The sequence below is a fragment of the Phodopus roborovskii genome, unplaced genomic scaffold (assembly GCF_943737965.1).
Source record: "Phodopus roborovskii unplaced genomic scaffold, PHOROB, whole genome shotgun sequence".
Lineage (NCBI taxonomy): Eukaryota > Metazoa > Chordata > Mammalia > Rodentia > Cricetidae > Phodopus > Phodopus roborovskii.
This window is the reverse complement of record NW_026126480.1, coordinates 50,980,434-51,005,019: the sequence shown is the minus strand read 5'-3', so window position 1 is coordinate 51,005,019 and position 24,586 is coordinate 50,980,434. Positions and strand designations below refer to the sequence as shown.

Below are 24,586 nucleotides of genomic sequence, written 5' to 3'. Positions count from 1 at the left end.
ACTATGTAATGCCCCAGGTCAGCCTGGGGAACATGGGCCCTGTCACAGAGCAAAAATCAATCACCCCAGTCTTTACTAAATGTTTACTAAGTGCCCCCAGTTTGGAAGCCCAGTTCTGTGTTTTAGGTTACTGTCTTAGTGTTCTATTGCTTTGAAGAGACGCCCTGCATGGCAATTCATATAAAAGAAAACGTTTAATTGGGGCTTGCTTACAGTTTCAGAGGTTCAGTCCATTTTCATCATGGCAGGGAGCATGGCAGCATGCAGGCAGACATGGTACTGGAGTAGTTGAGAGTTCTACATCCAGATCCACCAGTATCAAGAAGAGAGCCATTGAACCTGGCTTGGGCTTTTGTAATCCCAAAGTGACACACTGCCTCCACAAGGCCACACCTCCTAATCCTTTCTATTGTGCAACTCCCTAAGCATATGTAAACCTATGGGGACCATTCTTATTCAAACCACCACAGTTACCCCCATTTATAATTGGCTATTGCCCTTGTGATCAGGGTCTTTAGCATTATACTTTAAGTGGTTGACAGCTGACATAGGAAAACCACTGACTTCTGAGAGTTGCTGTGTGTTTGCAGGCCTTATGAATTCTGGTCCTGTCTTCTAATTGTGTTGACTTCCTTCGCTTTTCCATCAAGTACAACTTCTACATAATGTTCACCTGATGTGATTTCTTTCTGTGTTTGCATTTCTCAGCCCATCTTCTTCACGTTTGCTGGTCAGCATTTTTACAACATTCTAAAATATTCCTAGGACAGAAGGCTTAGATTTTTGCCTTCCTCCTAGTTAACCAGAAATCTCCTTGAGTTTCTCCATTTGGCTTCAGACCTACATCTCACCACCCTTTGTTTTCACTGTGAATTAAAAAGTTTATATTTGACAGATGTTGGTGGCACACACCTTTGATCCCAGCACTGGGAAGACAGAGGCAGGCAGATTTCTGTGAGTTCGAGGACAGCCTCAAACTAGTTCCAGGACAGGCTCCAAAACAATACAGAGAAATCCTGTCTTGTAAATTCAAAACATGTATGTGTGTGTGTGTGTGTGTGTGTGTGTGTGTGTGTGTGTGTGTGATGTATATGTATATATTTTATTTTTATTTATGTCTTTGTGTCTGTGTGAGGTTATATGCATATAAATGTAGTGCCTACAGAGGCCAGAAAAGAGCAGTGATGGATCCTCTGGAGCTGAAGTTATGCCTAGTTGTTAACTGCCATTCACAACTGCTGGGACAGAACTCACTTCTTGACTGCTCAGTCATTTCTCCAGCTGCCTTTTTTAAATGGGTAGTAAATGTTGAATCCCAGTGTGTTTCCCATATATGTCAAGGTGAATAGAGAGAGTAAACCTTTGTATCCTTGCTTAAATTCCAAGTGAATATGGGATATTAAGCTTGGATAAATCCAAGTTTAATCCTATCACTCAGGAGGCAGAGGCAGGTAAATCTCTGAGTTTGAGGCCATTCTGGTCTACAGAGATAGTTCCAGGACAGCCAAGGCTACACAGAGAAATCCTGACTCAAAAAACAAAACAACAAAACAACAAACAAAAAGCTTGGATTGAGTTTGTTAAGGTTTATTCAGAAATTGGCTCACTTTCTAGAATTGTGTACCAGTGCTGTTAGAGTTTTTTTTGCTTTGTTTTGTTGAGAGGGAGTGTATCACTTATGTTTTGTTTTGTTCTTAATATTATGAAGTTGTTTTCTTTTTCTGTGCTCTGGATGTGTTATGAGAGTGCTATATTATCCAGTTGTAAATGGTTAAAATTTTCCTTGACACTTAAGAATAGGTAGCACATAACTTTGATCCCAGCACCCAGGAGGCAGAAGCAGACTAAGGTCTGTGTATTCAAGGCCAACCTAGTCTGCATGGTTCCAGGCTAACTAGGGCTACACAGTGAGACTGTCTAAAGAAAAATAATAATCAATTAAGAGTGAGGGGCTGGAGAGATGGTTCAGGGGTTAAGAGCACTTGCTGTTCTTTTAGAGGACTTGGGTTCAGTTTCCAGTACTCACAAGCAGCTCACAACTGTCTGTAACTGCAGTTCCAGGGAATCTGATACCCTCTTCTGGCCTCTGTGAGCACCTGCCCTCATGTGCACATACCTACACACAGACAGACACACATATAAACTTATGCACATAAATACAAATTTTTAAAATAACCAGAAGGAGCCGGCTCCTGAAAATTGTCCTCTAACCTCTGCATGTGCACCATGGCATGTGCTTACCCACATACTTACACACACACACAATGAATAAATTAATATAAAATAAAATGAAAATAAGTGGTTTTTCTAGCGCTTTCCTGCACTTCCTGGGACTTGTTTGGCCCATTCTTAGATGTCACATAAATGGGACAGAGTTCAGAGCGTGCATTCTCCTATAATGTATCTTGGTCCATTCACCCATTAGCTTTTTATTTCATATAATAATATGGGTATTTTGTTAGTGTTTTGTTTTGTGGTTTGTTGAGATAAGATCTTATACTATAGTCCAGTGCTGGGGTAATTGGCCAGTATGGAGTGGATCTTTGCATGAGTTGATAAAGGTGAACACACTGGTGGCTCACCAACATTTTGGTTTAGTGACATTGTGCTTCCTAACCTACAGATGGGGATAGAAGACTCCTCTAGGACAGTGTGGCCATGAGGGGGTCTGTACGTATCTTGTGGGAGAGGCTTGGTCCACTCAGCTTCATGACTTCTGTCATTGTGTTTAAGTAGAAGAACCACTGGCAGTGTGCCCTCAGGCCATGAATTCTAAGAATGCAAATAGAATAGTCTGTTTTTGATGTCTAAGCAGTGTACTGTGCAGTGGCTTGAAGTCAGAAGTGTTAGCTTTTTATTTTATGTTTTTTATAATTAAGTCCACTGGAGTAGAGACTACCAAACCAAAGCTGTGTGTGGTAAATACTCTGCCTGTCAAAGGCTGTGAACTATGACCTTATTGTCTCATTGGTAAGGTAGGTGTGGTCATGTCTGTGGGTGAACATCACGGGACTTTTCCAGGGTTGGGGGAAGCCCTGATTTCTCCCTTGGAATGGTGACTTGATTCCCTTCTCCCCTCCCTCAGTCTCTCAGAAAACACTGAGGGGCAGAGACACTCCAGTATGCATGAGTACTGTAGTCTCTGTCATAGGCCTCAGTATGAATGGGTGGCATTGCCTCTGAGGACACAACACTCTCAGGAGCCTGGCATGGTTAGACTGAGGGCCCCTGCCTGTGCCATGCTTCCTGTTTCCCAGGACCCCATCTCAGCTTTGCCATGCTTTGACTCTTTCCTTTCAGGCAAACTGAGGAATATGTCCTCCCTCGGATGTTACAGGACCTGACAAAGCAGGTGCATCCTCCCCAGGGCCTCCTGCCAGCGCAGGCTGAGGGTGGGCACAGGAGGAGCTCTTGGGTGGACTCAAAGCATAGCTAGGTAGATGGGAAGCACAGAGCAGAACTTCCGTGGTGAGTACAGGAGGGCTGGTTGCAAGCCAGGCTGTAGGAGTCAACCCTGAGCGGAGGCAAACTCTGAATCAGGGACAGTTGTAGGAAACTACAGTCAGCTGGTCATAGGCGTCCCTCCCTCTTGTTGCACTGTGGACCTGGTCCTCCCTCTACTTGTAGCCTTGTTGAATGGTGACACTGTTGGTGCCAGGAAATGGAGTGGAGGAAAGGACCTCTTGCAGCCATAGTAAAGCTATGTGGCTTGTGGTCATGAGTAGGGAAAAGGGGAAGCCTGGAGTCAGCAGAAGTCAAATATGCTTGGGCTGGGCACACTCATGGTGAGGAAAGCCTTAGCGAGGGCCTGGAACAGTATGGTAGCCTTCAAGATGTTGGAGACCAGTGTGTAGCCCAGGAAGCAGCTCTGGGATCTGAAGTGGTCTTTTCTTTTCACTGCAGAAAACTGTGCCCTTTGGAGATGTGGTACTGGCCACCCAGGACACCTGCATTGGGAGTGAGGTCTGTGAGGAGCTCTGGACACCACGCAGGTCAGCTGGCTCTCTATGCCCTCCATTCCCCATCCTGGGCCAGCCAATGGGAGAACCCAGGCTTTGCAGCTTCCTCTTGAGGTCATGGCCTTACCCATGGAGATCCCCCTAGATAGCAGAGGGACCACAGGAGACCAGCAGTCACTCCACCTGCCTCTTTCCACAGCCCCCACATCGACATGAGCCTGGATGGTGTGGAGATCATCACCAATGCCTCTGGCAGCCACCACATGCTACGCAAAGCCCACACCAGGGTGGATCTGGTAACCATGGCCACCTCCAAGGTGGGCACTGAGCAGGGTGGTTAGAGCAGCATCACAAGTTAATGATCCATCAGAGGAACCCCAGAAGCAATGGCACCTGAGGCAGGGCTCAGCCACCTCTGGTGCATACTTATGGCTGTGGTTTCAGGCTGTATTCCATAGCCATGCTTGGTCCCTCCCAAGGTTCTCTTCCTATATGACCAGGCCCTAACTGCCATCATTCAAAGCAGATTCTGTTGACACTGCTGTGACAGGGAACCAAGATGTATTTCAATCCGTGGTTGTCATGGAGACACATACCAACTTGCATGCACCTGCCGTTGACCTTAAACACAGTGCAGCAGTACTGTTAGTCCTTGGTGCGGATAGACATGCCCCAGGTTGAAGATAGGCACAGATAGGAGGTAACATCCAGCCCTCACAGAGGTCACCCAAGATCACCAGTGCTTCTAGTGGCCCTGAAGCCCCATGCTGCCCCATCACACTGTCCTAACTGTAGTGACCCTGTCAAATAGAGGCAGCAGCATTATACTGAAAGCTGAGGGAAAGTAAACGTTGATGTTCTATGGGATGCCTGACACCTGGGGTCATGTGACATTATTTGGGGAAGACCCAGCATAGGTCTACTCACCCCAGAGAGGGAACCAGAGAGACCAAAGTAATAATACCACCAAAATTCAGCATGGTAAACCAATGAGTTTATTGGAGTTGCTCAGCAGTAGGTAAGGGGTTACAGACCTGAGCGGGGATGAGCCAAAGGCTGCTGCATCACCATAGTCCCATGGACAGCTCATAGAAGCTGGAACCCTGGAGTTCTCTTCACATTTTACAGGCAGTTTGACAGATCTCTCCCAGCAGCTTGGCTGGTGTGAGAGCCTTTCAGCAGTCCTTATTGCTTATGTGACCTTGAAGAGGAAGGGCCTTGTGCATCTGCTAAATTTCAGGAACTTCCTGAGACTTGTACATTATTGATTCCTGATGTTTCAATTTTGGGGAAATTGTAGCACATCTGGCAAGGCCACATGAACTGGAGTCATGGGGCTTTGTGTCCCCACCTGCACCTGTCTCTGTCAGAGTTTAGATGCCAGTGGCAACTTGGAACCAGGTGGAGAATGGCAGTCTGGCACATCTAGGTGTCTGTTCAGGACTAGTGGCAGTCATAGGTTATATAAATCACTGATAGCCCTACTGTCACCTCTGCTTCTAGAATGGTGGCATCTACCTGCTAGCCAACCAGAAGGGCTGTGACGGTGACCGTCTCTACTATGATGGCTGCGCCATGATTGCTATGAATGGGAGCATCTTTGCCCAGGGCACCCAGTTCTCGTTGGATGATGTGGTAATGAACCAAGCATGGGGATAGGGAATGGCCTACACACTGCCCAGTCCATCTGTATAGTTCTCCCTCCCATGGTTGTGAGGAGGGAACCCCTTAAGGCGGGTTCTGGCTGAACACAGAGCAGAGGAAAATGTCCATGCTGAGCATGAGTTAGCGGGGAGAACCCCAGGCTGTAGTGAGCACATTAGGGCAGATACCATAGTGTCTTGAACACAGGGCCACCTGGCTTTATGCAGGGGCTAGTGAGCTTGTTTGGCTCATTTTGGAGGTTAGCCGGATGAAGCCCCCCGAATCAGGGATTAGCAGACACTAGGCCTGGTCCTAGCATAAGGGATGGTGACTGTCAGGCTTAACTGGGGATATTATCCTCAGGGACATCTGGCCTGTCTGTAACCTATCAGTTTCCCCATGGCCTGGACAACACATGTTAAAGGGGGGGCTGTATCCTACATTAGTAACTTTTCTGACTCATATGACAAAATAACTGTCAGAGTTCTTTAGGAAGGAAGGGTTTACTTTGACTCACAGTTGGATGCTAGCAGTTCATCTTGGTGGAAAGGTGCAGTGGCAGGAATGTGAGCCAGCCAATCATATCGCATCCAGAGTCAGAAGCATAGAGGTGAAGGCTACTGCTCAGCTCATTTTCAATTTTTTTTTTTTGTGGGGGTGGGGGTTAGAGGAGTTGTGGGGGGAATTCCAGTCAGGGTTTCTCTGTGTGGCCCTAGAACTCACTCTGTAGACCAGGCTGGCCTTGAACTCCCAGAGATTTACCTGTCTGCCTCCAAGTGCTGGGATAAAAGGCCTGTGCCACCACTGCCCTGTTCACTTTCTACTTTTTATTCAGTCTGGGACCCCAACCCACAGGCTGGTGCCATCCACATTCAGAGTGCATCTATCTCAGTAAACCCAATCTAGACACTCCCTCACAGATATACCCAGAGATTTGTTCATGGTGAGTCTAGATTGTATCAGGCTGACAATCAAAGCTAACCATTACATCGCACTTGGGTCCTGAGTGAAACACAGAGGAAACCCCTTACCTCCTGTAGGGAGGGGCTTTATGAGGCTAGCCAGGCAAGAGACAGGGTGGAAGTGTCATCACAATTCTTTAGTGGGAGGTATGAGGACACAGGGAAGAGACAGGAAAGCAGAGGGCAGCCCCACACAAACCCACTGCTTCACCTCAGGGGTCACACAGTCCTCAGGGGCTGGTGAGCTGCATGCTCAGTGCCTGAAAGATGTGGGTATGGACTGCCATGTTACTCCCCATGCTATTCTCCTCCTCTGTCTTCCTCTGTGTTGGCTTCATTTTCTGGTCATAGAATGGCTGCAGTGGCTCCAGCCATCCCATCTGTAAGTCACTGTGTTCAGAGCTGGAAAAAGAGTCATTGCTTTCTGTATATCTTTTACGTAAAAAAGAACCTTTCCTGAAACTCCCCCAGTTACTGACAGAGTTATGCCTCCTGCTATAACTGGTAATATCACTGGGAAATGTCTAAATGTAGTTGAGGTTCTGGTGTCAGCCAGACAGAGATGCAGCTGGGGAGATAGTTCAGGTCAACAGCATTGATGTCAGGTAGCTCCCAACTACCTGTTACTTCAGCACCAGGAAACCAGCACCCTCTTCTGGCCTCTACAGAAACTGCCCTCACATGCACATACACATAGACACACATACTCATAATTTAAAATACTTTTTTTTTTTTAAGGAGAAAAAGTTCAGGAGGGTAGTGTTACCATTCACCCTGCTAGGGGCGGCAGGTGCCCAGCCCCTGCTGTGAAGTCTGACCCATTCATGTGGGACAGCAGTCCTGTGCTTTCCCTCTGCTTCCCCATCCAGGAGGTCCTCACTGCCACCCTGGACCTGGAGGATGTCCAGAGCTACAGGGCAGAGATCTCATCTAGGAACCTGGAGGTGAGTGCCCTGGGAAACACCAGCCTAAGTGCTCAGCCAGGCCTTGATGGTGGCCCCAGGATGCTGTGGGCTTGACTAAGACTGTAGGACCAGAGATGGTGCTGAACTCTGGGTGCTGTTGTGTGCCCAGCTCCTAAGTATAACATCCTTGGGGTCCACCATGCTTGGGGAAGCATAATGGAGCTCTGCTCCTTTTCAGGGTATAATAGTTCTCTACCCAGTGGCCATACCACTGGGTACCCACCCCCTCCTCCCGAGTTTTGAGTAAGCATGAGTTCCTTTTTCCTGGGTATATCTGTCCAGGAGTAAATCCTCTGGCTCACATGGGGCCCTCATGTTCAGGCTGTTGAGCTATCAGACTGCTTTCCTGAGTGGCTGCTCCCCTTCCCATTCCCACAGTACCAGGAAAGATCTGTAATGTCTCTGCCCTTGCAAGCACCTGTCAGCCCCTATCAACTTTGATCAGTCCATCATGTTTCCCCATGGGTGTAAGGAGTACGGTTTTTCCTCCTGCCGCCGCCCGCGGTCTTGTCCTGCTGCTGCGCCAGCCCCAAATAATACACAGAGACTCTGTATTTGATACAATGCTGTTGGCCTGGTTACTTGTTTCTTATCGGCTAGCTCTGCCTTAATTATTAACCCATTTCTGTTGATCTATGTATTTTCACATGGCCTTCTCTTACCGGGGAGGTGGCTGGCGTCCAGCTCTCTCCAGACTCTCCATCTTGACTCTCCTTACTACTTCCTATTTCCTCCTTGTCTCCTCGTCCCTCCTATCTTCCTTTCCTATTGGCCAACAGTACTTTATTATTAACCAGTATGAGAAACATATACAGAATGACATCTCCCATCATCTCCTCTTTTCTGTCTAAATAAAAACAAGGGTTTTAACCTTAACATAGCAAAATATATCACATAACAGTTATCAAATAAGAATCACAGTTAACAATATTTAGTCCATTAACATTTAGCAAGATTTGAAGAAAATATTCCATCATCCATCCTATCTTTGTATGTCTAAAGTCTATGTAACTTATCTTTAATACTAAGGAAAACTATAACCATAACTATCTGTCTTCAACTCCTTCAAAGACCACAGAAGGATAATATATAAACTCTACAAATGACAGAGACATCTTGCCTTTGTCAGTCACCTGAAGTTCTTCTGTAATCTTCCATCTTCAGCCCATAGGCCATAGTGTGTCTGGCCGACTCTTCAGCAAAGCAGGAAACTTTAAACTGTCTTCTTGTATTGGCAGTTTGTCAGTCACTTTCCTCTGTGTCCTGCAGACTGTCTGGCAGACTCTTCCATGAAGCAGGAACTCTATAGCAATGTCCATCTTGAATCAGCAATCACTTTTCTATGGGTCCTGCATGTCCAGTTTATATAGCACAAAGTCAAACAGTCCAGACAAGAGCAGTATCTTGTCCACATGGCTAGTCTTGCCATATTGAAAGCAAACTCCATAACGAGTTTCTTCAATGTCCATCTTCCTTTCTGTTGCAGGTGGTATTGCCAAGAGCAATTATGTCTCACTGTCACAAAAACCCTAAACCACTTTAAATGCCATATTCTGTAGGTCTTTGAAAGGTTTGAAGAATTCCTATCCATCTCAAATACATCTCTGTGTATCTTGAAAAACCTAACTAACTTAACTCTAAGCTTTGACTATCATAGGTAATTATCTATAATCTGTACTACATTATATTTCTATATAAACACAATACCTAAACAAGAGGAGAAATACACATCTCACAAAATTGACATTAAATTGTATCAATAAATGAAAATCGATTCCAAAACAAAGTAATCATATCAATACCATAATTCCCTTTTTACCTTTAAAAAGATATTGGTTGTGATCATTAACCATTTATAACCAAATCCATTTAAATGAAAACAAACATTTATAAGCAATATTTGGGAATTTGGGCGTCGTTCTTTCCAAACTACTTCCTGCTGATAGGGGGCGCTGTCATGGGGATCCTAAGAAGTTGTAGAAATCTTGGCTGTAGTCTGCGAGGCTGCTTTGTCCAAGCTGTTTTGAATGTTGGATCACCAGCGACTGTTTCAGGGGGCCTGGCTTGATCAAACCATATTAGTCTGGAAGGAATCCACAGCTTTTTATTTCCTGTTGAAACAAAAATAGAAATCCTTTTCCCCAGTAACTTGTCCTTGAACTTAAATGTTTGAGTCAAAGCATTTTTAAAATATATAAATTGAATTAATGCAGCAGCATTTCCTTTATCAGTTGTTGTTATTTTCTCAGTAGTCAAACAATGCAGAGACAACACAATAGCATACAGTAACCAGATTCTCTCTGAGCTTTTCATCTTTACGTGGCTTTATTATTACTCCGTTTCTTTTATTTTTTATTTTTTTGAGACAGGTTTCTCTGTGTAACTCTTATCTGTCCTGGAATTCACTCTGCATACCAGGTTTACTTTGAAATCACAAGAGATCTGCTTGCCTCTGTCTCCTGAGCACTGGGATTAAAGGCGTGTGCTACAACACCTAGTTCCTCTTTGTCTCTTTAAAACCATTTTTCTTTTCATGTCTACGTATATTTTAAAACACACTGTAAACCTTTAGAGGTTTTTCTTAATATGAATCTGTCTTTACTGTAAATCTTTATCTTCGTCTGGCCACAAGTCTTTTATCTGGTAAACAACAACATTGCTAAAACGAAAGTCATAGCTGTGTCAGCCCCGGTTTACCAAAGATGGTGGCGGGTACTTTTACCGCCAGCATGGAAAGCTGTGCTCACCGCCTTGGTCTGCGCTGCCACCCAGAAAACATTCTGCCGGCTTGGAGATATGGTCACTGACATTGCCATCTCTCATACACACCAATAAATTGTTAGCAGAGTTATTTAAAAGCTGTGCGGTTTTTTGCCGCTTATGCTGAGTCAGGAATCTTCCCTTAAAGGAGCCGCGCGAATATCTGCTTGTCTCTAGCAAAGCAGAGTTCAACTGAGAAAAATGCTGCTACCAAGAAACCTTGCTTGTCTCTGTTCTTTTGCTTCTAAAACCCATTTTTAACCTTTTGTTAAATTTTAAGTGGAAGTTCTTACTAGCCACGTGGGCGCCATTTGTAAGGAGTACGGTTTTTCCTCCTGCCGCCGCCCGCGGTCTTGTCCTGCTGCTGCGCCAGCCCCAAATAATACACAGAGACTCTGTATTTGATACAATGCTGTTGGCCTGGTTACTTGTTTCTTATCGGCTAGCTCTGCCTTAATTATTAACCCATTTCTGTTGATCTATGTATTTTCACATGGCCTTCTCTTACCGGGGAGGTGGCTGGCGTCCAGCTCTCTCCAGACTCTCCATCTTGACTCTCCTTACTACTTCCTATTTCCTCCTTGTCATGGGCTTGTCTGTGTCCCCAATGGCTGCTAGAGTCCTGTTCCTCACCGGGGAAAGTTCCCAACTGCAGTTGTCACTGTGTCCTGATGTCCTCCCCTTACAGGCAAGCAGGGTGAGCCCATACCCCAGGGTGAATGTGGATTTTGCCCTCTCTGTCAGTGAGGACTTGTTAGAATCGGTGTCAGAACCTATGAAGTGGACATACCACAGTCCCGAGGAAGAGATAAGGTGGGTGCTCCCTGGGTCCAGTTGCTTTGTGGCCACCACCATCCCAGTGGCTGCCAAGGTTTGTCAGGTGGGGGGGGCTGCAAGGATTCCCAAAGTCTGCCTAGGGTAGACCCTCTGCTTCACTGGAGTTAAAGATACAGTGGCTGCTACATAGTGAGAGACTGTACAAAAAAAAAAGTCACGGTGGTTGATCAGGCCAGGCTGCCTGGTTCTTCCCAGGGTGGTCTCCCTGTCCTGTGTCCTTAAGTTCTGAATCCCTGTGTCAGGCCTCAGAGTCCACATTTCTTGTGGGATATCCCCAGGGGTTTTTCCCACATTTGTTTCAGAACTGAAAGGCCCAGATTGACATGAAGTGCTTATAGCAGATGGCCCATAGAGAGCCCAGGCTCAGGTCTGTGCTGCCTTCTGGGGGCCCCATGCAGAGCCACTGTACAGGTGCAGTGAGCCAGGCTAGTGCCTCCAGACTCAACACTGTTATCTCCTGCAGCCGCGGACCTGCCTGCTGGCTCTGGGACTTTCTTCGACGGAGCAAACAGGTAGGGTGTTTCATTCCTAACTACCCCCGTGTGCTCTTCTGGTTGGCATGTGAGTATAGGGTGGGATAGTGATGTTCTTTTTGGGGGAGTGTATCTGAACTGGCCAGATGAGTGAAGCCCATTTTGAAGCCATGTGGTAGACTATGGAGCTGTTAAAGGCTGAGGAATTTCTATGTCTCCCAATGTGTGTTTATCTAGGGCCACAAAGGTAGCCTAGGGTCCAGTGGTGTCTTCTTCCCTTTAGGAAACCTGTCATACAGTTGGGTCATTTGTCCACCCCAGAGATGGGTGCTGAGCCTGTGTTCCTGCAGGACTCTGGGACTCACACAGTGGTGCTAGGCTGGAGACTGGGTAGGGCAGAGCCTGTCCGCAGCTCAGTTCACACAGTTCTTGGTCGGCCCCTTCCAGGCTGGGTTTTTCCTGCCCCTGAGTGGCGGTGTGGATAGTGCAGCCAGCGCCTGTATCGTCTACTCCATGTGCTGCCTGGTCTGCGAGGCTGTGAAAAACGGAAGTAGGTGATGTGACGTCCATTGGTCTGAGGAGGGATTTGGGTTGGAAATCAGGCACAGAGCAGAGGACAAACCCAGGTCATGGGTGCTGCGGGTGAGGGAGCCTTCATGGCTGGGCTCAGATGATGTCTGTCATATTCAAGTCCCAGAACTCAAGCCAGTAACAGTTTTTCCTGTCAAGTTAGTAGATGTGGCCTTGTCTGCCTGCCACTGTCTGTCAACAGTGCAACCCTGGGGGAAGGGCATGGGTTTTGGGGTCTGGCAATCTATGTGAAGTCCTTATCTCACCATGGGTGCAGTGGCACTAAGAATAGCCTGAGTAGTGTAGGAGCAGAGGGATAGCCCAGGGCAGAACACAGGCTACCCCAACACAGACCACAGCCTGCAGAGCAGTAGGTTAGTACAGTGGAGAGCAGAGGGTTAGAACTGCACAGACCATAGGTTGTCTTAAAACAGGTCAGTAAGTCAGTACAACTAGCCCTGTGGGCACAGGGGCCAGTATGCAAGCACCTGGGAGAAAGGCCTGCTCATTTTTTTTATGACCCTGGGCAGTGGACCAGACTAGATTTGTGGTCTCTAGGGTGAGCAATGGAAGCTAGATGCAAGGGAACTTGGGAGGTGGACTGTGGGAACTGAACATCAGAGTGGAGGATAGCTAAGTGGGCTCCAGGGATAGACTGAGACCAATGTGTGGGAGCTTAAGACCAGACCAGGATACCTGGTACCTATGTGGGCCCCAGGGAGGTGGACGGAGGCTGACACTTGGAAGATTTGAGCTGGCTTCATGGGCATTTGGGAGGGAAGCCAGGACTTTGTGCACAGTCAGTGGTTCTCACCCTGCCATTGTGGCTCCAGATCAACAAGTGCTGGCAGACATCCAAAGCCTAGTGGACGAAAAGAGCTACACCCCACAAGATCCCCAGGAGCTCTGTGGACGCCTCCTCACCACTTGCTACATGGCCAGTGAGAATTCCTCCCAGGAGACCCAGAGCAGGGCCACAGAGCTGGCTCAGCAGATTGGAAGGTAGGACTCCATCCTGTGCTGAGCTCAGGCTGGCACTGTGGCAAGGATCAGAACTGGTGACAAGCCTGTGGCTGCAGTGTCTTTGTGCAGTGTCTGGCAGCAGAGTGAAATGCTGCTGTGGGTTTGAGCCCACACTGTACAGTTCACATGCACATGCATGTACACACATAAACATCCATCACCCAGCCTTGCCCCTAGATACAGTTTCAGGTCACATATTCCTATCAGCCGGATACCATAGAGCTGGTTCAGCAGGCTATGCGGGGAGAGGGGAGAGGGTCAAGAAGTCTTTTCCAGGAGGCATGACTCTGCTCATCTAGAATATTCTTTTATTCTGGCTCTTTGGAAAATCAAGAAACTGCTGGTTGTCACATTTCTGGGTATAGCCAAAAGCCTCCCTACCAGCAGTTCCGTACCTGGGCTTATGCCTACAGGAGTTAGCTCTAGAGGATGTTCCTGGTTGTCAGCTTTGTCACAGTAGTGAGAGGAGGAAATGGGCCAAACATCTATTGGCTGATGGAGAGCTGAAAAAAGATGTCATCTGCCCACACTGGAGTATTACTTTGATGTGAGAGAGTGTAGAGTGCCTGCCTCCAAAGCATAAGTGACCCTTGGAACTGTTACAGGCGTGTGAGCCACCAAGAGAGTGTGGCATCAAATCCAGGTCCTCTGGAAGAGCAGTCAGTGCTCTTAATTGCTGAACCATCTTTCCAGCCATCTTTTCTTTTTTTTAAACAGGTCTCACTCTGTGGCTCTGGCTGACCTGGAGCGCATAGAAATCCACCTGCCTCTGTCTCCCAAGTGCTAGAATTAAAGGCATGCACCACTATACCCAGGCCCAGGCCCAAGAAATGTTTTTCAAAGGTAATTAAGAGCGTGTCTTCGCACACCTGTACTGACCCCTCTCACCCCCGCCCTTCCAGCTACCACATCCGTCTGAGCATTGACCCTGCTGTGAAGGCTGTCCTGGGCATCTTCAGCCTGGTGACTGGGAAGTTCCCTCAGTTTTCAGCACATGGAGGCAGCAGCAGGGAGAACCTGGCCTTGCAGAATGTGCAGGTAGGTGTTTGATCCTGGCCCTGCTCCTCACAGGGATGTGGAGAGGAAGGCAGTGAAAGGCGGGGAGCCTGAGGATGGGATGGGCAGTGCTGGGTTAACTGCCTATACACCTTGCCACACAGCCATGCTTTGGGTTGCATGTCGTGAGTATAGATGCCTGGGAAAGTGTGTGCGGAGTGTGTGCCCATCTGATCCTTGATGAGGCTGTATGCTGGAGCATGACCACACACAGGTGTATGTGGGAATCTGTACATTTCATTCAGCCCTAGCCCACTGGCCCTGCCCTACCCCTGGGCTACTTTGGTTAGCTTACATGCTGTGTATGTCAACAGGGAGAGGAAAGGTCCCAGGGCATGTCTATTGGTGTGTCAGCATGCCATCTGTGTTTGCCCCTTGTGTTCATGGCCACCTCTTAAATGGTAAATAGTGTCAAGGGCACTGCTGAGCATCTACCTGGGTGCCCCTATGCAGTGCCTGCCTCCTGTCACTCTTGGCACTATGACCCTACTGTGAACTGGTGCAAGATAGTGTGGGAGGCTTTTCCCCAGCACAGGACAGCTTGATTAGACTTGTTTGTGTTCTGACTTGGTTGCTCCAGCACTAGGATTTCATTGTAGTGTGGCTGCTTCCTGGGTCCTGGCACAGAGTAACTGCCTTCTTCCCTCATCCAGGCTCGGATAAGGATGGTTCTCGCCTACCTGTTTGCGCAGCTGAGCCTCTGGTCCCGGGGTGTTCAAGGGGGCCTTCTTGTGCTTGGATCCGCCAATGTGGATGAGAGGTGCGTGTGGCTGGGAACTTGCCTTGATGACAATCTAAATCTCTGAGGGAAGATTGGTCCTTTCAAGATACAGTTTCCCTGTAATATCAGGATATGCAGAGACTGCTGACCAAGAAACTGTTCCCAGCCCAGCCCATTCTCATCCAGCTCAGGCTGCTTCTGTCCCTGACTGCCTCTAGCTCCTGTCAGCCACACAGGGGCACCCACCTCCTCCTCCTTTCCTGTTCCACGCATCATAGGTCATTTCATTGCAAACCATTTCCACTCCAAACAAGATAGCTGTTTTCCTATGTGAACTGAAGACAAATCTCGTTTTCTCTTGCTTAAAAAACATCCAGTAATCCTCTTGTTTCCAGGTAAACTCCACCTAGTAGTAGAGACTGATAGATCCCCTTCCCAGGCTCAGTTTCCCTGCTTCCCTTAGGTGAACGCCTAAAACCTCCTAACTGTTCTCATATGCTCCTCATTAGCTGAAGAATTTTTAAAACATCATTGATTCATCCGTTAGTCTTTTCACCAGTCTGTCTATCTGTAAGTTGAGTAACCCATCTGTCTATCCATTACTGTGACCACCCAACCATCTACCCATCTACCTGCCAGTCCATCTGTCTACTACAAACATCCGCCCACCTATCCATCCACCCACATATCTGTATATTCACTGACATATTCATCCATCCACCCACCCATACATATATACATACATCCCCAATCATCTATCCATCCATCCATCCACCCATACATACATGCATACACCCACCCATACATACATGCATACACCACCACCCATCCATGCATACATACATACTTACGTATATACATACATATACCACCCATCTACCAACCACACACACACATACATACATACATACATACATACATACACCCACCTATCTATCCATGCAACCACCCACATATGCATATATCCCTCCCATCTGTAATTTCATCTGGTTTGATTTTGAGACAGCTTCTTACTCTGAAGCACAAGGCAGCTTCAAACTTACTATGTAATCTAGGCTGCTGTCAAACTGGAAACAATCCTCCTGCCTCTGCCTTCTGAGACTGGGATTATAGGATTATAGTCACCACATCTAGTGTTTGTGTGTGTGTGTGTGTAGGTGGGTGGGTGGGTGTGGGTGTGGGTACATGTGTGCACACACAGCCCACAGGTGCCATAGCATGTAATGGAGAGCAGAGGACAACTTCCAGTGTCAGTCCTTACCTTATATATTATTTGAAGCAGGCTGTCGTAGTTCATTACTATATACTCCAGGTTAGCTGTCCTGCAAGGTTCTGGGAATTCTGTCTCTATCTCTGCATAGAGTGCTGGGATCATAGATAGTACTGTTGTGCCCAGCTATATGTGGGTGGTAGGGATCTGAACTCAGGTTGTGGTCTATAATGAGCCCTTTTCTGTGTGGCCAGCCAGCTCCCAAGTAATGAAAGCTTGTCCTACTAGCTCTTATATCTTAAATGAACCAGCTTTTATTGATCTGTATTTTACCATGTGACTTTTTACCTATGTCCAACTCCCTCCATGTCTCATTGGCATCTCCCTGGTGCCTCTGTTATCTCCTACACCTACCTCTCTCTGCCCTGAAGTCCTGCCTATGCCTCCTGCCTAGCTATTGGCCAGTCCGCTCTTTATTAAACCAATCACAGCAATGTATCTTCACACAGTGTACAAACATCCCACAACACTTGTCCCCAGTGCCCAAGACTGGAGTCATCAGTGGGAGTGGGGTCGAGAGGATGACACAGGGGCACTGTGGTCTTGCCATCCCTCTTCAGCAACACTAGCTACTGGTGCTCATGCAGTCGGGAAATGCTGGGTGAAACAGCTGGAGTTTTTGCCAAGAGATGGTGCCAAAAGAAGCAGTGAGAGAAGAGCTTGAGGAGAGATGATCAGATACAGCCGTAAGGATGATGGATGGGTGCCTGTGGTGTCTTGGGCCCAGTGAGTTACGTAAGAGTGTGTTTGATGACTTGCTAAGAGGACTTGGAACTTGGTATTGAGTTGTACTGGGGCTGTAGCCTGTACTGCAAACAGACTGTCAGTGAGGTTGGGTAAGGACAGAGCAGCCTGGCACAGTTTGCCAAGCCTGCTCCCAGGGATGTTACAAGAGATAAATCCAGTTCCACATCCTGGCCCACTGATCACTCAGTATTTGGGGTACAGGTAAGCCCAGGCTGGCAGGCACCTTCTGTTGATACCTGCAGAAACCCCATCTCCCAGGAGGAATCCAAGGCTTCAGCACCAGCCATGTCATTGACACACACAGCTTAGGCCCAGGGACCTCCAACAGGGAGGGACAGGGAAGCCTACAAGTCTGGGTTCCCAACATCAGGCAAGCTGCTTAGCTGCCTTCTGAAGGAGCACCGTCATCCCAGGCCTGTGGGTGATACACAGGTGAGTGAGGGTGGAGTGGGATGGCATGTGTTCTTGCTAACAGAAGGTCAAGGTGAGACCTTAACAGTGGACAGGAACACACTGTAGGCTGATGGTCAGTGTCAGCTAGCAGGAGGTAGAGGAAGGAAGGCCAGAGTCCTGCCATGGTCCTTGAGGCCATGGGGAGTGTTCTATACCATGGAACAACATGGAGATTAGGATGTGTTGTGGGCCCCTCCCCAAGGCAGGTGTCTCTGCTGGTGGTAAACCAAGTTCCTCAGCAGTTTCACCATCCTCTGTTTTACCTGAAGACACTTACCTGAGGCGAGTAGCTTCGCCTCTACTTGCCAATTTAGCCTGGAGCCGCTGGGTCAGCAGAAACACCTGTGTGGCCAGGAATGGATGGTCTCACCAAGAAACACGGTGACCTGTGGCAGAGCTGTGGCAGGTGGGCGGGGTTGGGAGGTGTGTGAGCCCTGAGTTGTTTGTTCTCATGGTCACTGCTGGGCAGCGACTTCAAGTCCTCAAAGTGCTGAGGCGCATGGTCCTCCAGCCCTCTGGAGGCTCTCCCCATACCCACCACCAACCCAACCCTCCCTGTATCCTCACAGCTATCAGCTTCTTGACAGCAGCCATTGGCCATGACTCTATTCTTACTCCCTTTGAGACCTGGGGCTGTTTCTCAAACCCACCCTGTAACTCTGGTCCATCTCTGGGTGGAGATAGTACGTCTGCAGGGCCCTTTTGCCATGTGAGGTCACAGAGCTCTACATCGGAGCTCTATAGCAGGCCGGGTGTGCACTTGCTCAAGGTCCTGTCTCCTCTTCTGAGCCTCTGTCTCTGTGCTCCACCTAGCTGACCCTGGCCTTCTAGACAAGCTTCCCAGTGGGATGATGGTGCTACCCAAGCATTCTGAGCCAAGATAGATGTCTACACAGTGTGCCCAATGTCACCCTGCTGGTCTCTTCCAGGGCCTGGATTATGCTGGGCTCTGGTTTCTGGGCTCCTTGGCCAGCACTGGTGGACCCCAAAACCCTTAACACCCCAGAAACCATGGGAACACTATGCTTTTTCCCTGGCAGTCTCCTCGGCTACCTGACCAAGTATGACTGCTCCAGTGCGGACATCAACCCCATAGGTGGCATCAGCAAGACAGACCTGAGAGCCTTCGTCCAGTTCTGCGCTGAGCGCTTCCAGCTTCCTGCTCTGCAGACGTGAGTGCTCGTGTGGTTCATGGGCCACCAAGGCCACCCTCCTTAGTTCCCCATGCCCCACCCTTCAGCTGGGAGCATGAGGTCATGACCCCACCCGCTCCTGTTCCTGCACCGGCAGTTCTAAGTGTCTTAGGTGACCATTCCTCCCAGACTGGCCTTTCTCCTGCTGCCATCTCAAGGCAAAGAGACTGGTGCTGGCACCTGACTGGCCTGATCTCCAGGGTGCCTGTTAAGGACACCCACAGCTTATCAACCTATCAGGCCACTGCAGCATCATTCCTGGTACCAGGAAAACTGTGTCCTTACTATCCTTGCAGTCGGTCCTGTCCACAGGGGACCTCTGACAATATGTGGAGATCCATTTGGTTGTCACAAAGAGTTTGTTGCTGACAGGTCACAGTCACAGGCTGGGGATCCTCCCAAGTGTCCTGCAGTATGTCTAACTACTCCACTGTACCCTCTCTGTCAAGTCTCCTGACCCCCAACTACTAACAGTCCTGCAGCAGAAGGCCCCTCCCTGAACTCTTCACCTTCTTACCACCCTTGATCCACTGTCCTTTGGATCATGAAGCCCCAGGACCATGAGTCCAGGCATGGTCCTGCCAGTCATGGCCAGCCCCACTGCAGTTAGTCTAGGGACGTCCTGCCAGAGTTCACAAACACATTAGCAGCCCTGGTGACTGACTCCGTATGTCCTCCTGCAGCATCCTGTCAGCACCGGCCACTGCAGAGCTGGAACCCTTAGACAACGGACAGGTGTCTCAAACAGATGAGGTAACAATGGTGGCTTTGTCATGGTGGATGTGTCTCCCTTCCCAATGGGTCCCTTTACAACCTCCTTCTGCTTTGTGCCATGGGACCCTGGCTCAACTCAGGCCGTCGGAATCACTAACCTCAGACACTTGACTTAGCTTTCTCATTGTGGTTAGGGCTGAAGAAGAAGGATAACAAGGTAGGGTCAGAGGCAGAATGAGGATGATGAGCTAGGAAACAGAGCAGGTTCTCTACCTCGTAACAGCCTTGGAGTAGAGTCAGTCACCTCCCCTGTCTTTCAGGGTTTTGGTCACTTTTCCAAACCTGCATCTCCTGGCACCCAGTGAGTTCTGAGAAGCCTGACTGGGAACCCACTTCTGACCATTGTTGAGCCTCACCTCCCTGGACATTTGGTCCCCAGCTGCAAGAGGCTCTGAGGTCCCTCCTGGCATTATCCCACTGTGCTTTGAACACACTTCTGTCCCCACAGGAAGACATGGGGATGACGTACTCAGAACTCTCCATCTTCGGCAGACTCCGGAAGGTTGCCAAGGCAGGGCCCTACAGCATGTTCTGCAAACTGCTCAACATGTGGAAAGACAGCTGTACACCAAGACAGGTAAAGCCATATATGACATTAGACCGAGCCAAAATGGTAAATTCATTTCCTACACAGTAACATTTTACACTATCATCTTCACCAGCTTGAGATTCCTGGCTGCCCTGAGTTAGAGTGAACCTGGTGAACCTGAGTTAGTGTGGGCCAGTCATGTGCACATGCTGGTGCATTATAGAGGATTTGGAATAGTTAGGTCTGCTGGCCAGAGTGCCTACTAGGCCCATCGACCCACCTGGAGGCCTCCAGGAGCACAGCATTGGGCTGTCAGAACCAGGAGTCTACAGTTCTGCAGCTCAGACCGTGTCAGCCCAACATGGGTCTCCATGCTGCTCTCCAGAAAAGCCAGGGGCAGGGCTGGCACCTGCTGGCCATTTATGTCCCCCAAAAGGAGGACTCTTAGCCTCAAGTGTTTCCTGCTTTTTTAATCTGAAGCCCATGTGTCCCTTGCCCACCAGGTGGCTGAGAAGGTGAAGCGATTTTTCTCAAAGTACTCCATGAACAGGCACAAGATGACAACCCTCACACCAGCATATCATGCTGAAAGCTACAGTCCTGACGACAACAGGTTTGACCTGAGGCCCTTTCTATACAACACGATGTGGCCCTGGCAGTTCCACTACATTGATAACCAGGTGAGCCCTACAGAGGGTTGGGCCTGGGAAAACATCCAAGGGGCTTCCCTTGAGGAGAAAAACTTTTTTATATGTAAAATAACATGGCATGCTACTGTCCTTGCTTCAGCAATGGAGTTATTTTAATATTTATATAATTATTATATAATGAGTATATATATATTGAATATATAATGAAAACAATATATAATAATATACATATATAATATACACGTGTGTGTGTGTGTGTTTGGTTTTGGTTTTGGTTTTTCAAGACAGGGTTTCTCTGTGTAACTGTCCTGGCTATCCTGGAATTCTCTGAGTTTCTCTGAGTGCTAGGATTAAAGGCATGCACAACCACAAGCTCTTTTTTTTTTTTTTTTTTTTTTTTTTTTTTAATATTTTTGAGACAGGTTCTCTCCATGTAGCTCTGTAGAACTTGCTGTGTAAACCAGCTGGCCTCAAACTCACAGAGGTCCTCCCTCCCACCTCTGCCTCTGGAGTGCTGGGGTTGAGGGCACCACACCTTTAATTAAAGCAAGCTTAGCTCTTCCCACCCCTGTCCTTTTCTGAAGACCATAGCCGAGACACCTACAGCTGGCAAGTTAGACGAGGCTCTTTCCCGGCCCGGCTCTGCTCTGCTGAAGGGAGAGACAGCTGCTTCAGCACAGGGACAACAATTGAAGGTGGCAAACCATGGACAGTGCTCTGTCCCAGCTGCAGAACCCAAGGGACCAAAGGAGCTGTTAGGAACCCTGGCTACGGCAAGGACCCCTGAGCAGCTAGCATACACTTTGAGGGTACCGGGTGTCCTTGCCACATCCTCATGGTTAGGTGTCCAGCGGGGACATCATGACTGGGCTGGAGTCAGTGCTTCTGACATCCAGAAGACAAAGCAGGGATGGTTCCCCTGCCTCTGAGAGAGCCATCTGGTCCCTTTGGTCAGCAGCGCCCAGGCCAGAGAAAGCTAGTGTGGGGCTGAAGATTCTCTGGGCTTCCCCTTGCAAGGAAGTGACCCTATCCAGCTGACTTTGGGGACCACCCACACCCCATCCCTAGTAACTCAGAAAACTCAGTAGAAGTTAGTGGGAGGTAGAGTGGCCCCTGGGAAGCAGGTGGTAGCCACTAGGAAGCTGAGATGTGGATCAGGATGCTATTGTCCTGTGCCCCACTGGCTGGGCAGACCCTGCATCCTGTATAGCTGATACCCCAATGCTTTGACCCTGACTCCTGCTGTCACCGAGCCACAGGGATGGAACAGTCTGGCCACCAAGGGTAGAAGGTGGGAGCTGCATCAGCTCTGATGTTTAATTTGTTGTTGTTTTCTGTAACTGTGTGTGAATCTATGTGTATGGATATGTACATGTGAATAAAGTGCCCGTGGAGGCTAGAGACAGAATCCTCTGGAGCTGGAGTTATAAAAAGTTGTGATCCACTTGACATAGATCCTGGGATCTGAACTCAGGACCCCTGGAAGAGCAGCAAGTGCTCTCAACCGCTAAGTTATCTCTCTGGCCCCAAGCTTTAGCTTCTTTAGTGGTAACAAGGGCTTGGTCACTCTACCTCCCCCCCCAAGACCGGCTTGGCAGCAGTTCCTATAGATCGGCAAGGGATTTTGATGCTGTGTGGCCTCACAGTGGGCAGAAATAGAAGCACCCAGAATCTCGCCACCCCCAGTGGCCACCAGGAACTCCCGGACCAAGCCTTTCCCTCTGCACTCTGTCCCTGGGTGACCCATAACCTTCACAGCTGTCAGTTTCAGCAGTTGCTTCTCTGAAGGTGATGGAGACAGTTCTGATGGGCTTCTCTCTCCAGGTTCTAAAGCTCGAGCAGAAGGAACAGCAGGGCCCGGAAGGCGGGATTTAGGAGCGGTTGGAAGAGCCATCATCTATGTGGAAGCACCTCCTCGCTGGGGATCCCTAGTGTGATTTCAAATCAGCAGAGGTCAGAAATAGAGGCCCTGCCACTGCCCTCCTGGAGCCAGGTTTTGTTTACCTTTCAAGGGAAAGAGAGAAGTTCAATCTAATGCCGTTAAAAAAATAGTCTTTAAAAAATGTATTTTATTATTTTATATGCATGATCTCTTGCCTACTTGTATGTCTGTGTACCACATGCATGGCTGATGCCCATGGAGGCCAGAAAAGAGCATCAGGTCCATTGGGACTAGAGTTACAGATGGTTGAACCATGCTGGCTGGGAATTAGACCTGGGTCCTCTCTTGAGCAGCCAGTGTGGTTCACAGACATGCATTCAGGCAAAAATAAGTCATACACATAAAAATAAAATGAATAAAACTGTAAAGACTAAAAAATGTTTTCATGTGTACATACATGTGTTTGTGTGCATGGGTGCCCACAGAGGCCAAAAGAGGTCATCAGATAATCTGGAGCTGCAGTTACAGGCAGCTGTGAGCCATTTGGTGTGTGTAACAAGCACTGTACCCACTGAGCATCAGGTGTGCTCTGACATGTTCGGTCATAGTAATTTCCACCGTGGATATGGCTGTTGTGGGTTAGCAGATGCCCCCATGTGGGAATGGGCCTATGTAGGCAGAGCCGTGACTTGGCTTCTGACCAAGGAGACACAGGAGGAACCCCCCCTCACCCACACCTGCCCACCCCCCTCCTGGGTTCTACGGATCCTGGATGGATCTGCCAAGTTTGCTTATATGGAGTCTGGGAGCCAGCCATCCTTACCTTGTCCCGCGGGGAGCTGCATGGTCTGTGATAGCATCTGGCCCCTTTCTCTGTCTAAAGGGCCCTTCAGGGCTTCCCTTTCCCCTGCATCTCTATCTCCTGCCCAAGGGCAGCTGCATCTGCCTGGCTCATAGGCTTGCCTTCTTCCTGCCAGGTGTGCCCTGGCTGGCTGTCCAAGTGGGTAATAGGGGCTATAGTAGTTAGACCCAAAGATGAACACATTTGTCGTTCCACAGTGTCAGAATTCATTGAATAACAATTCACAAGATACAGCCTCTTTAGTGGCAACATTGTGCTAGATAACCCTACTTTCCTTGATAGCCTGGCCAAGGCAAACACAGTTTCTTTCATCCCAATCTTAATTACTAATACAGATAACACATCATATAGCAAACATGTGAGTAAGTTAGGGTAACCACAAAAGGTTGACAAGGAGTTTCAAAGAGGCATGAGAAGTCAAAACTGGAAAAAACAGTAGAAGGTGCAGGGGTCTCTATTGACAAGATAACAAAAGGGAAGCTGGGGACACCATGACAACCACTGCAGGTGGAAGGGCAGGATTAGGTCTAGGCAAAATATCCAGCAGGTGGACAGCAGATCCAGACAAAAGGAAGGGACAGACAGACAGCAATTCAGGTAGGCTGCATGCAAGGGGAACAAGCCAAGCTGAGGCCCCTGGGAGAGTCCGGAGTTCTCTGCCTGTCTGTCCTTGATGGGCACACGCTGGCTGATCAGGTGACAGGTCAGTTAAGGGCTGTCATCGTCACAGCATCTGGATTTTTGAAGACTGATGGAGACAATTTTAATGGGCTTCTCTCTGGGTTCTGCAGTTCGAGAGGAAAGCACCATGGAGCCAGGAGGCCAGGGTACAAGACTCTCTTGAGAGCTGTCACCTCCGGTGGAAGCACTCCACCCCAGTGGTCCCTAGTGTGATTTCTTTTTTTTTAATTTATGATTGGGGTTTTTGGTTTTGTTTTGTTTGGTTGTTTTGGTTTTTGTTTATTTGTTTGTTTGTTTGTTTTGGTATGTATGGGGGTGGGGTAGCTGTGGAGATCCGAAGAAGGGGAAGGAGGAGCTCCTGGAGCCAGGGTTGCATGCAGTTGTGAGCAGCCTGATGTGGGTGTTGGGAATTGAACTCTGGTCCTCTGTAAGAGCAGTAAACACTTAATTGCTGATTCATCTCTCCACCTCCCTAGTGTGACTTTTCAGTCACCAGTGGCCAGTGTCCTGAGTCCAACATGGGAGAAGCTGTGTGTACTGGTCACTCCAGTGGAAGGACCCTGGGGAGTCACAGG

The 24,586-nt window shown here is 48.5% G+C and overlaps 1 protein-coding gene across 2 annotated transcripts in view; it reads left to right on the top strand.

The window, feature by feature from the left end:
- Nadsyn1 (NAD synthetase 1) overlaps nt 1–22,908 on the top strand; it is a 30,884-nt gene extending 7,976 nt beyond the window's left edge. For both annotated transcript variants that reach the window (XM_051193477.1, XM_051193476.1), the window contains 16 exons: nt 3,301–3,352; nt 3,904–3,992; nt 4,159–4,276; nt 5,463–5,594; nt 7,435–7,509; nt 10,979–11,103; nt 11,591–11,639; nt 12,048–12,150; nt 13,004–13,172; nt 14,096–14,231; nt 14,903–15,009; nt 18,481–18,612; nt 19,317–19,386; nt 19,856–19,984; nt 20,440–20,616; nt 22,411–22,908. In XM_051193477.1, coding sequence (XP_051049434.1) covers nt 3,301–3,352; nt 3,904–3,992; nt 4,159–4,276; nt 5,463–5,594; nt 7,435–7,509; nt 10,979–11,103; nt 11,591–11,639; nt 12,048–12,150; nt 13,004–13,172; nt 14,096–14,231; nt 14,903–15,009; nt 18,481–18,612; nt 19,317–19,386; nt 19,856–19,984; nt 20,440–20,616; nt 22,411–22,461 — 1,714 coding nt within the window. In that variant the 3' untranslated portion in view covers nt 22,462–22,908. The remainder of the gene's footprint in view (nt 1–3,300; nt 3,353–3,903; nt 3,993–4,158; nt 4,277–5,462; nt 5,595–7,434; nt 7,510–10,978; nt 11,104–11,590; nt 11,640–12,047; nt 12,151–13,003; nt 13,173–14,095; nt 14,232–14,902; nt 15,010–18,480; nt 18,613–19,316; nt 19,387–19,855; nt 19,985–20,439; nt 20,617–22,410) is intronic.
- Nucleotides 22,909–24,586: the final 1,678 nt, after the last annotated feature.